This window comes from Lytechinus variegatus, chromosome 10 (assembly GCF_018143015.1).
Source record: "Lytechinus variegatus isolate NC3 chromosome 10, Lvar_3.0, whole genome shotgun sequence".
NCBI lineage: Eukaryota > Metazoa > Echinodermata > Echinoidea > Temnopleuroida > Toxopneustidae > Lytechinus > Lytechinus variegatus.
Window position 1 is genome coordinate 16,047,807 of NC_054749.1, and position 14,858 is coordinate 16,062,664.

Consider the following 14,858-nt stretch of genomic DNA (forward strand, 5'->3'; position numbering starts at 1 on the left):
CTCCCTATCCCTTTTCTCTTTTAAGCCAAGTCTGCCCCGACTGTAGGTTGATTTGAATGAATAGAGTTGGATCGGCTAGAATGTAAAATGTTTAGTACTATGGCTATTATATCTCGGTTATCTATTCGTTTGGGTCGACTTTTGCTGGGGCAGACTTGTTCTTTTGTTAAAAGTTTGATGTATGTCCAACAATCTGTTATATGTTTCAGTGCTCCATTCGACCTTGTTAAACGCCTTTTTGCTCAATTACACCGATTTATCGTTCTCTTTATAATCCAATAAGACACAATGCTACTCAATGATTTTGCCAATTGTTACGCATTTCTTTTCCCTGGTTTTCTTACTGTTTCCGTTTCACACGTGTTAAATACTTATTGATTTTTGCCAACTTAATTCCATATTGCCACTCATTTATGTTTCCTGCTACTTTTGCAAGGTCGAATGGAGTTCACTATGTATTCTGTATTGACTGGCTGTTTTTATTTATTTATTTACTTACTTATTTCTCTTTACCTTTTTATCTATATATGATATATACCTTGTTTGTATATTTGCGTTTTTTGTCAATTTATATGTTATATTTTTACCTTGTACTAGCATTTGTAATTCAGCCTTTGGCTGCAACAAATGTTTTTTGAGTACCAATAAAGACCATTATTATTATTATTATTTTCATGCATATTGAGTCAGGGAAATCTAACCACTGAAAACCCCTCCAGTAGGCTATGCAAATTTTCATGTAGTGTGCATTAAACAAATTTCCTGACCAACTTGACTCATTTTTGTTGTATTTTGTTTAATAAAGCAAATAAGAATATTTATTTTTTTACAGATTTTTATGGCAATAGTCCTCACACATAACATAGAACCATATATGTACTAAATCTAGCAAGTGTTATTTGTACATTTTCATTTTTGTTTGACTACAGTACTTAATTCAATATATAACTCAGAAGATTGAAAAACTTATGTAAGATATTAACACAAAATTAACATTCTATAAAAAAATAAATCTGAATAACTTTGTCACAGTCCATTACAAATTTTTTAGAATATTTTTTGGGTAAAGTGCATGCTGACTTTTGTAACAATTACCCGATCAACCTCCGAGATCTGTAGGGAAGGAGGGGGTGGGGAGGGGGAGGCAAATAAATTCCCCTTAGCTATACAATATCAAAATAAGCCAGGCTGTGTAGGGTTAACAGACGAAGCACAACTAAAGCAATTAATCAATGCAGCAAAATTCAACCACACAATGGGAAAAACAGCATGTAATATTTACCTGAAATGTTCCATATGCGGAGTTCAAGGGAGAAACCAGGTGCTCCCAACCATCCATCAGCATCAAACTCAATGAATATATCACCTGCATCCATGGTCAGATCGCCCATCGATCCCCCAATGTCATCAGCATAGAGTACGACATTGGACGAGTTCCCTGGATCAGAGCCGTATCCAATCTTCAAGAAATCGTTGGCTTGGAGAACGATCTCCTGGAACCGTATGACGTAGATTATACTCTCTCTGTCTAATAGTGGATCATACTGGAATCTCCATATTACATAGGCATCGTCAGGATAGTAATCAGGATAGTTATGAGAAGAAAGATGTATGCTCGTCCCAAGGCTCAACTCAAAGACTGCATTAAAAGAGTGGAAAGGAATTCTTCCCTGTGTAAATATCCATATCATGTCATAATCATAACTGCAAAGGTTACCCACAATAAAATGTTGATATAAAACATCCATAGAATACATTTGACACATTTAAATTTATAGCCATTTGGTGTTCTGAATGACAAAATATTACTCTAAAAGTCTTATGAGACAAATACAATTTTATTTGATTATATCATAAAGTAAGTCATCATATAGTTCATCAAGGTGTTTAAAATAATTTGAATCATTTAAAATCAGCGAAGTGAGACAGGAAGCATATGGTGCAATGATTATACATGTAGCAACAGTGAAAAGATTTTCTTTCACACCAATGCTGTAGCCATGAATATGAAATCAAGCATCACATTGATAAGAATGCTTATAATCTAATATACTCTATACATAGCACTTAAGAAATTGATGGCATATCAAAGACCATTACAGTGGTTTGACAGCCAGATAATGTAAAATTCTCTTAGCATTGTATAGAAAAAGAATTGTTATCTCATTTGAGGGGGAATGTTGAATTGCATGTGATTACGCAACATGCTATTGTTGCTATGTTGGGTGGAAGGGAGATTTCGGGTTAGCTTTCATTCGCGGTCGTCACACCATACAGGGAAGTAGCATTTTTTTTTCGCTCTCAACTACATTATGGGTACAAATGCACAAGAGACAACCCAAGTGCAGTAACTCCAACCCAAATGAATCATTGGTGAATCTGGACTTCGTTGCTATAGTACTAGGTTCTAAATTGGAAAAGCTGAAAAGCGATTTATCTGAAGAATCCAGCATGCAGCTCGACGATGCAGTGAAGGGTGCTATAAGACAACCTCTAAATCATTTACGAAAATGGGCTGCCAGCGCCAATTCGATGACAACGAAGACGGGTGTGGAAAAATCGAAGAACTCACCAAATTTAATCTATAACGGAAAGTTCCAGTGTTCTCAGAGAAGCGGGGATGCTCTTCAGGGAGGAAACAAACCATAAGATTGAAAAGATAAGTACCGAAAATACTTGTTTTTCGTTTGGAAAAGAGTATGAGATTAATTCTTCCATGTTGAATTCAGAATTTGTCGGGGTTGTAGGCCGTTTGAAACGATGTAAACAATACTGGTATGATCATTTCACAATTCACCGACATTTGTGAACGACATCTGAAATCACGGTTATGTTACCCGTTCAATTAACATGATTGACCCTAACACCTAGGGCGTATTTGAAAAATAACAGATCTATCCTCTAGCCTAAATCATTCAGATTTCGTTGTAAAAGCTATCTAAAAGCTAGAAACGGGAAGTATAAAAGAGCATTTTTCTCCACCACTAATGTTAATCCGTTCATGGTATCGGAAGGAAAGAAACTTTGACTTGTGGTAGACTTAAGACACGTATATCAATTCACACATATAAGCTTAGTTCAAATACGAAGAACTGAATTTTGGCGGACATGTTTTCACATAATTTCTTTTTCTTAACTTTCAATTTGGAATCTTAGTGTGAGTGCATCAGATGTAGATGTTCTTAGGTTTTAGATGGGAATTTAGGGAGTTGGCACCCGTTATTTTGCATTTTCTGTTTTACCATTCAAAACGTCTCAATATACAGCTAGTCATTGTTTCACGAAAATGCTTATGCCATTAGTCACAAGATGGCGTTCTATGAGCCATCAAGTAGGGTCTAGGGTATCTGCTCTCGCTGCAAGTCAGATTGTTCGAAAAGATTTTGCCTTGTCAGGACTTAAAGTCAGCGAGTCTAAAAGCCTTTTTTATCTCCAAACAATCGGGTCAATGGTTAGGCTTGCTGATTTATACAGTTTCTATGCAATTAACCCTACCAGAGAAAAAAGATACAGAAAACACAGGTTCCATCAAGTCATCTTTTGGCTGCCCCCAACCAATTTGTCTCGATCTGTTCGAGAAACTGCGCTGCACGCACTGATTTTAGAAATCGAATCAATTGGGTCCATCGCCATGCAGGCTTTTCTCAATACACATGCGCAGGACTGTGGAGTCACGTGATTCCTGGTCAGGTGTAGTTTTTGTCGTCTGCAGGTAATAAGGTCGAACTTGAATTTTGGCACAAAAACTCGGATTCCGTCAATGGGCAACCATCTAGTCTTTTGTTTCTGCTACCTCAGCATGCTAGTATAATCAGTCGCTAGCGTTTCGGGTTACGGGTCTCTGGTCATAAGTTGAAATGGTATTCCGACAGCCAAAATTCGTGCAGAATAATTTCAGTGCTAGCACTACATATTTTTTGCATGATTTGAGTATTCAATTATACAACACATGTCTGGAATTCAACGTTACTTACGAGCCAGAATGGCTTCCGTGCGATTCAAACCAGCGGGCAGATGATTGGTCTTTAAATCGTAAAATATTCGTCATTATCGATAGACGTTTCGGTCCACTTTCGGTTGATAGGTTTGCATATCACATTCTGATTCACAATTACCACGTTTTCCAGTTGCGAACCTGCTGAGTGTTTCACGCAAGACTGGGCCGGAAAGAACAATTGGGTATGCCCACCGGTGTCTGTATATATATAGTATTTAATGCCAAAAAAAAAAAAAAGATGAAGTATAAAGCAATCGGTACTGTCATTGGCCCTCGGCTGCTATTTGACCAATCCTTTCGGCAAACATCGGTCATTTTCGAAAGTTTTGTTAGCACACATCGTGCTGCCTACCATTCAAGATTTACTGTACGCATACTACCAGACAAGCGTTTATTTAACGGTCCACTACTTTTCAAATTAATCGTTTTGAGATATGACTTTCCAATGGCATGAGTCCACTCCTATTGTCCAGGAGCGACAATATGTAATTTGAATTAATTTGAATTATTTTTGAAGGTTCAGACACCAAAAAGTTTACGATTACAATCGGTACTGTCATAGTGCGTCAATGGCCATAGGCTGCCTTTTGATCAGTCTTTTCGCCAGACTTCGGTCATTTTCGGAAATCTTTGTTAGCGTGCTGCCTACCATTCAAGTTTTACGCATACTACGCAGAGGGCAGGTTATTGGGTACAAATCAGGCAAGCGTTTGTTTAACGGTCCTACTTTTCAAATTATTCGTTTTGAGATTTGACTTTCCAGTGGCATGAGTCCACTCCTCTTGTCCACGAGTGACAATATGTAATTTGAATTAATTTTTGAAGTTTCAGACACATAAAACTTTATCGGATTACAATCGGCACTGTCATCTGGGACTGTCATAGTGTCTCAATGGCCCTAGACTGCCTTTTGGCCAGTCCTTTCGCCAGACTTCGGTCATTTTCGGAATTTTTCGTCAGCACATATCGTGCTGCCTACCATTTAAGATTTACGCATACTTCGCAGAGGGCAGGTTATTGGGTACAAACCAGACATGTGTTTGTTTAACGGTCCTACTTTTCAAATTAATCGTTTTGACATATGACTTTACAATGGCATCAGTCCACTCCTCTTTTCCACGAGTGACAATATGGTAATTTGAATTAATTTCTGAAGTTTCAGACACAAAAAACTTTTATGATTGCATGATACGTTTACTATTTGTAAATTTCGGATCCATGAGAGACAGAATTAAACACTATATCATTTTGTATGGTATATGATTGATTTGATTTTCAGAATTACAAATATTTCGCACTCAAAGTATACCGTGCCTATTAGAGACAGTTAAAGATCTTAGCCCATGAGCGGCAAATTATTTGCCCATGAGAGGCACATGCTTAGTCCATGAGTGGCACATGCTTATACAAAATAATTATGGATCTTACACAAAGACAGTTTTGGATTTTAGCCCATGAGCGGCACATGCTTATACAAAATAGTAATGGATCTTATACAAAGACAGTTTTGGATTTTAGCCCATGAGCGGCATATGCTTATACAAAATAGCAATGGATCTTATACAAAGACATTTATGGATTTTAGCCCATGAGCGGCACATGTTTATACAAAATAGTAATGGATCTTATACAAAGACAGTTTTGGATTTTAGCCCATGAGCGGCACATGCTTATACAAAGACAGTTATTGATTTTAGCCCATGAGCGGCATATGCTTATGCAAAATAGCAATGGATCTTATACAAAGACATTTATGGATTTTAGCCCATGAGCGGCACATGTTTATACAAAATAGTAATGGATCTAATACAAAGACAGTTATGGATTTTAGCCCATGAGCGGCACATGTTTATACAAAATAGTAATGGATCTTATACAAAGACAGTTTTGGATTTTAGCCCATGAGCGGCAAATGCTTATACAAAATAGTAATGGATCTTATACAAAGACAGTTATGGATTTTAACCCATGAGCGGCATATGCTTATACAAAGATTGACGTCATGAAGACTTATGTAGTTGTATTGTTGACGAACTGAGTTACATAATTTGGATCACAATTGCGATATATTATATGCACTATATGCTGATATTCAGAGTCAAAGATTGGACTTTGATATTCAGTGTTTTTATTCTATGACCTACGGCATTATCTTTGAAATTCGTTTGATAAATTAAACAATAATTATAGCCAAAGTATAGCCAAATCGGCGAAACTACATCATTTATAGTTCGAGCAATTGTCTTCCACACCTTGATCGATAATTCGGTAGCAATACATGTTGCAAATATTTTCAACTCTTAAGATGTGTAATCCTTTGTCTTTGGTATCAAAGAAAGCAATGAGAGCGGTAATACACGTCCGCCATTTAGTCTTGTCAGAAAATTGTCCCCATTTGCAACTTCATTTACTGCCATTTCTTTTTCAGAATAATGTTCTCATCTCCGGAACATGGGCCGAATGGGCCGAATCAGTTCTTCAGACACAAAGATTACAACCAACATGTATCTTCTTGAGTAAACGTCCTCTCCACAAGATTCCGTTTTGAAGTCCAAGGCACCTGCTACTATGGGCAAGTACTGGAGTGACTGGAAGCGTTGGAGGTTACTCACAAACCAACATGATCTACAAGCATTTCCCGTGAGGCCAGTACATCTAGTCTTATACGTTCAACACTTGGCGAAATCCGCAGCAAGAATTTCTCCGATCGACACCGCCATAGTATACGATGGTCACACACTCTGGCCGATACCTCACCATCTCCTACTGATAGCTCTATTATCAAATTGGCCGTTGATGAATCTCGTTGAAGCCTAACTAAATCAAAATCATCAAAAAGAACCAGCAACGTCTTCAGAATTAGCTCAGCTGGTAGCAGATAAAGGGGGCCAGGACGCATCTGCGTCTGATCTTCGTCTTCTTCTATATCTTTCCACACTCGGAACGCACGAGCTGGCGGAGCATCGGAAGCCGCTTCAAGCTTTGTTAATTAGAGATGTTTTGCACGGCATAGGGCATATACGTAAAAGATTCCATTTCCAGCAAATTATCCGTTGCAAGAGCAATGACTCTCTGAATTATAACGTTTTAATCGTATGTTAAAAGGTCCAGCTCTTTCGTGCTGATTTTGTTTGTATGGGATAATTTTCTTTTAAGTTTCATTGTGCTGAAAATGGTAATAGATCTTTCGTCACATTCGTCTTATCACGTAAAGACAAAGAGTAAATACTTTCACGGTTGTACTTTTAATAGTTTGGAAGTTCAAAATCACATTGACATAGAAATATGTTAATACTATAGTTACTACTAGTTAGTATAATTACTAATTTTGATCCCATTCGATCTGTTACCTCGCAATATTTGTTTTTGAGGTGTCGGTGACCGCACTCTCCCAAGAGTAAAACAATTAAACAAATTGATTACAAATATAACAAACAATTTTGTTTGCTTTTGTTTGTGTGAAGAAAGGAGACTGAAATGAGATTGTAAAATTCTCTTAGCATTGTATAGAAAGAGAATTGTTATCTCATTTGAGGGGGAATGTTGAATTGCATGTGATTACGAACATGCTATTGTTGCTATGTTGGGTGGAAGGGAGATTTCGGGTTAGCTTTCATTCGCGGTCATCACACCATACAGGGAAGCAGCATATTTTTTCCCTTAACACAGAGATTTATAAAACCATATTTTTAGGTGGTCAAAAATTCCTTACCAAAATCAGATAGGGTTAGTAAAAATGTAGGATGACCTTGGAGCTATTTTCTTTGTTCGCTCGATCGCCTTAACCCTATCTAGGCCGGGGGGGGGGGGGGCCTCGGAGGCCACCCTCAACGAATCGTGCGATATTTTCGCGGTGCGAAAATTTTTGACTGCGCCGCTCGCTGACTTTTTACTTTCAAGTCTTGCGCAACTTTTGAGACCAATTTTGCGTCACCCGGGTACGTGGTTCCGAAATTACGTAACATTGAGTAAGTGCATGTCAGACCAAAAATGGCTCAAAAACGTGATTTCGTGTACAAAGTCAATGCAAATTGTGCTTTCAAACAAAATTCATAAATGTATGATTATTTTTAGTTTTGCTAGTCTAAATGTATTCATTTTATGCTTTTTATGATCACAGAAGAGTCCCCAACAAATTTCATTGAAAAAACAATGAAAAACAAAAGGTCAAAAAAACACAGAAATACATAAGAAATTGCAAAAAACAATATAATACATAAGAAAATGATTTGATGTCACAATTTTTTTCATGTACACTTGCTAAGGACACCACAAAGAGTTTCTATACCAAAAATTAGTACATTTGGAGCTTTATTTAGGGAGTTAGAGGAAAAAGTATGATTTCGCATACTAATTACGCATAAATTAGCATAATCACTTAATAGCGATTCGCATGAAATAAATTACTATACAATCTTGTAGATTATGTCCCAGGCAACCCGCGTGCCAATTTTCAGCGCGATCGCGCGGTCGACGGCCGAGATCTTAGGGGTGGGCCTGGGAGGCCCCCCCCCGGCCATAGGAACTCCCAAAATACCCCGGCCTAGATAGGGTTAATGGGGTCGGATAGGAATTTCAGAGAATTTTCCTTATTTGGTTTAGCTCTGTTTTCGCCTATCTCAAGGTCCATGGTTTTGCTTGCAGTACGCAAGCAAAATCTTAGTTATCAAGTTGAATGATAACTCAATTTCTAAGATTCGATAATTCATAAATATTTGATTATCGTTTCATTATTCTAATTATGAAGGAAATTCATACGTAATCGTTCAGTGTAATTAGCATACGATCACTAAGATTTCAAATATTGATGTTTCACGAATATGCAACCATTTTACATGTTATACACGAGAGCAATGTTCTTTAGGATGTGTAATCATGACGATTACTAGAATAGTCTGTGTAATTCAAATCAGCATGCAAGCTGAGTTAGATGCCAGTTGTTACATTATGTTTTCGAGGTGTTGTTAATTTGAGAACGACTGTGTTTGTTTTTGAGGTGTCGGTGACCGCACTCTCCCAAGAGTAAAACAATTAAACAAATTGATTATGAAAATACTTACCTGATTTTCTTATTTACGAGATAACTCATACATCTACTTGATTTGCTAGTTCAGCCCTCTGGACTGCCATACCCGAAAAGAACTCCCAAGAATTTAAAAAGCGCGAGCGCGCCCTCTCCCGTTCAGGCTTACTACCCATGATCACCGCGCAATTACCGTCCATCTTCCTCGACTTTCGCAAGCCCATACGTTGAAACATGTTGCTACGCAAGGCGGAGGGTCGGTGGGAGGGTATCAAGTAGATGTATGAGTTATCTCGTAAATAAGAAAATCAGGTAAGTATTTTCATAATTTACTTCAATAACTCCATACATCTACTTGATTTGCTAGACCAACACGGACTCAAACCGTAGGGAGGCATGTTTTCAATTGTAAGCCTAAGAAAATTTAAAAAACAAAAACAACGAAATTTAGGGAGAGGGGGAAAAAGCCGGAGCTGCTTTAAGCGCCGAAGCAGCAAATCTCGCCTTGCTGGACGGGATGTCCTTCAAGTAGAATGAAGTGAAGGAGTTAGTTGAGCGCCAAAAGGCGGCCCTCAAAATGTCCTCACGAGGAATGCCCTGTATACTCAGGAATACTCAGTATCATGGGCCCTCGGCCTAGTGTCAGGAGAACAACATCACCTGCTGACTAGAGCGTAAGATTCGGAATTTGTTGAAAATTTCAACAAGAATCGTGATCGGAAAACTGAAGCTTTTAAGGCTCAGTAAGTGATCAATCGACCAATCTGAGAAGGCGAGATGTCTCAGAAGCCTCCGCGTGGGAGAAAGCGCCCAGAATTCGATATCTGTCTCAAATGCGTGAGGGCAGAAAATCTGCAGAATTCTGATAGAGAGCTGTGGCAAAAAGTTACTAGCGGTCCGAAGGGGACCAGGAACGACGGAGAGTAGGGATTTAAGAAGAAAACCACTCGTAAGGCAGTCAAGGGTTGAGAAAGCGACTGAGTGCCATCCTGTTAATAAGGAATGCCGCGGACCTGCTGCCTATGTAGAATAGAGCAGTCTGGTCAAAACAGCTCCACTGGGCGTGTCAGATAAACAGCGCGGTACACAACACGACAAAAGTGTGTTAGACCGAGTGATCGAGAGAGAACTCAGGATCCCCTTTCTCCCATACTGATTGAAGCACCCATCTGAGGGTGCAGTGCCCGCGGTGGAAGAGGTGGCTTGGCTCAAGCCACCATCGCCAAGAGAGCCCGTGAGGCTAGGCTGCAATGGCTGTCCGCTGGGCGGGGGAATCCCTAGCAGCAGCAAGCGTACGTCAGAGGGAGCTGGCGAAAAAAATCTGTCACGATATTACGTGTAAACGACAATCAAAAGATGCACTAAATGAACAGACATCGCCAGATATGATACCTCAACCGTTACATTCCCAACGGAATCGAATGAGGTAGCAACGGCCCTGTCCTATCAAGTTAGGGACGGAAACAGGCTAAGAGTGTCGAAGTCTTCGCTTGAAGAAACAAGCGAAGGAGACTTGAGGAAGTAATCACAAAATTTCCATCAGTCTGCGGTGAGAACCAGTTGTTTATGAAAACAGTCACAAGGCCTGTTTCTCAGGTGATCGTAAGAGCAAGCACCGCCGGCGCCGGTTGCGGCAGCGTGGAACAGACCGATATCGGTAAGATAGGGAGCTCCAAAAAGCTGCGGGGGGCGGCAAAAATGACGCCCTAAGCAGCGGGGGATGAGAATCTAAGTTTCTAAAAGAAGAACTCCAGTGAAGTAAATCACTTACATGGAGAGACTCATCCACAGTCGGCCCGAGAGAAGGCGGGTCGTAGTGATCGTGGTTAGGAAGGCATAAGCATACATCCATCCACGGTTACATCATCCTCGGTCGCGCGGTGACCCTGGCCACATGCATTGCATGGAAGGAGGATGAAAGCAGCATGCGAGGCGACTCGAGTGTGCCGAGTGAAAAAATTTCTAAGAAGACGATTCGACAAACGGGTACGGTTAAGACATCCACCGTAGACCACTCCGCCCAAGGAGGGAATGGCGGAGACGCCCGCAAGTTTGACCCACATAGAGGGCAGTCTATAAGATAGACAGTTAGAGCTCGACCGATGGTCTGGCGGTGTACAGTTTGGTGTGAACTCGCCGACCCGGTACGGTGGGTGTGCCCAGAAAGTAGGCATAGAATGCCGACAGAGAATCCTGGGGCTTTAAACAAGCTTGAACACACGTACATAGCCAACAATCTCATGAGATGTACGGCGGTTACTTTCCTCCGAGATGATGTTTACCCAACCGGGAAAGACTCGGGGAACAGCTGTGAATGTCAACAGGAGGGATATCTAGCATATGAAAAGCTGATTCCTTCCACGTATTCGGTGCGGGTGCTGCCGGCGGTGTCCGGGGGGACGACCGGTGATGGCAGCTCGGGCAGGGCTCGTACGAGCCGCCCGAATACGAGACAAATAGGTTAACATAACCATAATGCACCGGGTGGTGAAGGCATAGCGATTATTAAGCACAGAAGACTTTTTAATCGCCGTGACATTCAGATCCGATATACATACTCATGAGCTCGGAGAGCTATGAGATAGTGAGACATACCGCTGAGCGGTGATGGTGCTCATATCAGAGTCGTCCTCTCTTCAGCGGCGATCGCTGGAGAACGGGTGTCTGTACTAGCCCTGACTCTGGCCTTGCAAGGGTAGGAGCTAAGTAAGACAGGGCACCCTTACTTTCGAATAGAAAGTGAGGTTCAGGCCAGAAAACGACGGTCCCGTCGCCTGGGCGGACGGTCCGCGGACGTGATAGGTTGCCCTCTCAAAGCAGCCAAACATTCTCACGAGAGAAGTGCGGCATGCGGTATGTAAGAGATTCATACCTCCAATCTACGGGCCCGCTTAGGGGGAAGAATGGAGAGAGTTACCGCTGAAGGAGTCGTCGCCGTATGTGAGCTTGACGTAGAGGGCGAATTCGGGAGTACCTGCATAATAATCGCCCCCCCTTCCCCTGCCTCTGCCTTCTCGCTAGCCTCGAGAGGCTTGAAAGTTTCGAGACAGTGGTGCCGGAGCCTGGCGCTTCCGGGCAGCAGCAGAGCGGGGGTGGGTTGCACCCTCGGAGCTGGCGGCTTCCTCGTCGTAGGAGCCGCCTCGTCTAGGGCGACCCCGTCACTCTCGGAGACCCCCAATTCGGCCGATTGACCTCGGAGCGTCTGAAGAGGCGGGGCGAAAAAATAAGGACTCCCCTGCTTCATCAATACCCCCGCTCGGAGGGTAGATGTGAGGTAGATACTTGTCAAGCAGCGCCTGAGCGCTTACTGAAGAGTCGACCGCGGGATAGGGGTTATCCTCGCACTGGCCGCCTTCGAGAGACTCCTCGTAAAGGGAGTCTCGCTCCATGGACTGAACCGGGAGGTTGTCCCCATGACAAGTTTCCTCCCCTGGAGGAGCTCCGGGAGCCGTACGGCCTCTCGGTCGGCTCTCATGAAGGCAAGGGAGTCCAGTAAGCGCCGGGGTGGCCCCGCGTGTCGGCTGGGACACGTGCTCTGAGATCGACGAAAATGCTGGAAAGCACACGCGATCTTGAGGTACCCGGTTAGTCGGTGCACTGGCTGGCGATTTAACAGAATCGCTTGAGGATTTCCCGGGTGTCTGGTGGTTATTGCCCACTTGTCTCGCTTGATGCTCAGGGGCATCAGCGGGGTGAGTAGACGTCGAGGGTGGGGTGAACCCGCACTGCTCGAAAGCAGAATGTAGCAGCATGAATAGCTGTGACATCTGACCACCGACACGAGGGTCTGAAGGAAGAACGCCCATGGCAACAGGGCTGGCCGACCTCTCCTTCGACCTCTTCTTCTTCGCGGGCTCCGCCGGCGTGGCCGGGGCAGAAGAAGGCACAAGAGGCACGGGTGATTTCTTACGATATGCCGCCCCTGGCAGGGCGGCCGCCAACAACGAAACTTCACCCGAATCTGACGGGGTCAGATTGTGGTCACAGTCTGATGTGTGACGCCTCTCGCGGTAGCAGAATGTAGCAGCATGAATAGCTGTAACATCTGACCACCGACACAAGGGTCTGAACTAGGAACGCCCATGGCAGCAGGGCTGGCCAACCTCTCCTTCGACCTCTTCTTCTTCTTCTCTTTCTGCGGGCTCCGCCGGCGTGGCCGGGGCAGAAGAAGGCATGAGAGGCACGGGTGATTTCTTACGATTTGCCGCCCCTGGCAGGGCGGCCGCCGACAACGAAACTTCACCCGAATCTGACGGGGTCAGATTGTGGTCACAGTCTGATGTGTGACGCCTCTCGCAGTAGCAGAATATAGCAGCATAGCATGTATGACTGTAACATCTGACCACCGATACAAGGGTCTGAAGGAGGAAAAGCCCATGGCAGCAGGGCTGGCCGACCTCTCCTTCGACCTCTTCTTCTTCTTCTTATTTTGCGGGCTCCGCCGGCGTGGCCGGAGCAGAAGAAGGCACAAGAGGCACGGGTGATCTCTTACGATTTGCCGCCCCTGGCAGGGCGGCCGCCAACAACGAAACTTCACCCGAATCTGACGGGGTCAGATTGTGGTCACGGTCAGATTGTGGTCACGGTCAGATTGTGGTTACAGTCTGATGTGTGACGCCTCTCGCGGTCAGGGGCTGGGCGATCTCTCCCGATGCTGTCAACGGAGGACGACTTATACGACAGAGATCCTGACCTGTGCCGGGGGGAGAGAACCGCACTCTCCCTCCGGACTTCTGGTGACCCGGTAGCCGGTGGGTCGCATAGCCCTATGGGTGCTGCGGCGGCAGGACCTAGTTTAGGCTTGGAAGCCTTGGCTACCACTTTTTTCTTGTCCGAGACCGTGGCACCACAGTCTCGGCCTTCCTTCTCTTAGCATCCGACCGCAAATTCGGAATGCTGATCGACGCACCCTCATACTCACCGCCGCCGGGCGCTCACCGCGGCGTCCCTCCTACTCGCCTGGAGGGGGCCGACTTCTGTAAACTTGCAATCGGGACGGTCCCCGTGGAGGGCACCAGGTCCTCTGGGGCTGTGTTAGTCCCATTCATCGGTACCTCTCTCTACCCTGAAAAAAAGAAAAAACAAGAATTTTTCTTTTCTTTTTTTTTTTTTTATTATTATAAAGATCCTTAGATTAAAGGTGGAGACCGGAGTGGTCTTTCCCTCCTCCTATAAGAAATTTGTTTGAGTAAACAGAACAAATCAAGAGGGGAGGGGTAGGGAGGAAGAAGAACCTAAGAATAGTTTAGGTATCTGCCTGTAAGAAAATAGAAAGGAGGTCGGAGACTTTGAAAAAAGAAACTCCTACAAGGTTCCCCTCTTATATTCTCTTTTTTTTTTTTTTGTGCCCGAGGGAAAAATTCGAAACAAAAATTCGAAAATGAATGCAAGTTCAGAAGAGAACGAAGTTTCCACCTGCGAAGAAACACAAAAACAAGAATTTCAGAGCAGGAAGAAAAGGGATTGAGAGACAAACAATTCCAGATAAGAGAAATTTTACGATAATTTCCAAGAGGAAAAATGTAACCTCCTGTGGAAAGGTAAAGAATTTCAGAACAGGAGGAAGGAGGAACGTCTCTAGTAACGATTCCAAGAGGAAGAACGACACAGTAAATCCTCAAAAAGAAATCGTAGAGCCCGCCTGTCGAAGTAAAAAATATAAGACTAGGAGGGAAGAGGGAATTGAACGAAGAAAACAATTCCGGGAAAGGTCAAAAAAATTTCTAACAGGAAGGAGACCCCACCTGTAAAGAACAAAAAATTTTTTTTTTTTTTTTTTTTGGGGGGGATTGAATAACCAATCAATCAAGGTATAATTGCGTAAGCCGAATTAAACAA

At 43.0% G+C, this 14,858-nt stretch overlaps 1 protein-coding gene across 1 annotated transcript in view; it reads right to left on the reverse strand.

The window, feature by feature from the left end:
- The window catches only part of LOC121422473, a 181,350-nt gene that overhangs the window by 65,088 nt on the left and 101,404 nt on the right, over window positions 1-14,858 (reverse strand). The window contains exon 31 of the mRNA XM_041617541.1: window positions 1,283-1,639. Within this exon, the coding sequence (XP_041473475.1) occupies window positions 1,283-1,639 (357 nt within the window). The remainder of the gene's footprint in view (window positions 1-1,282; window positions 1,640-14,858) is intronic.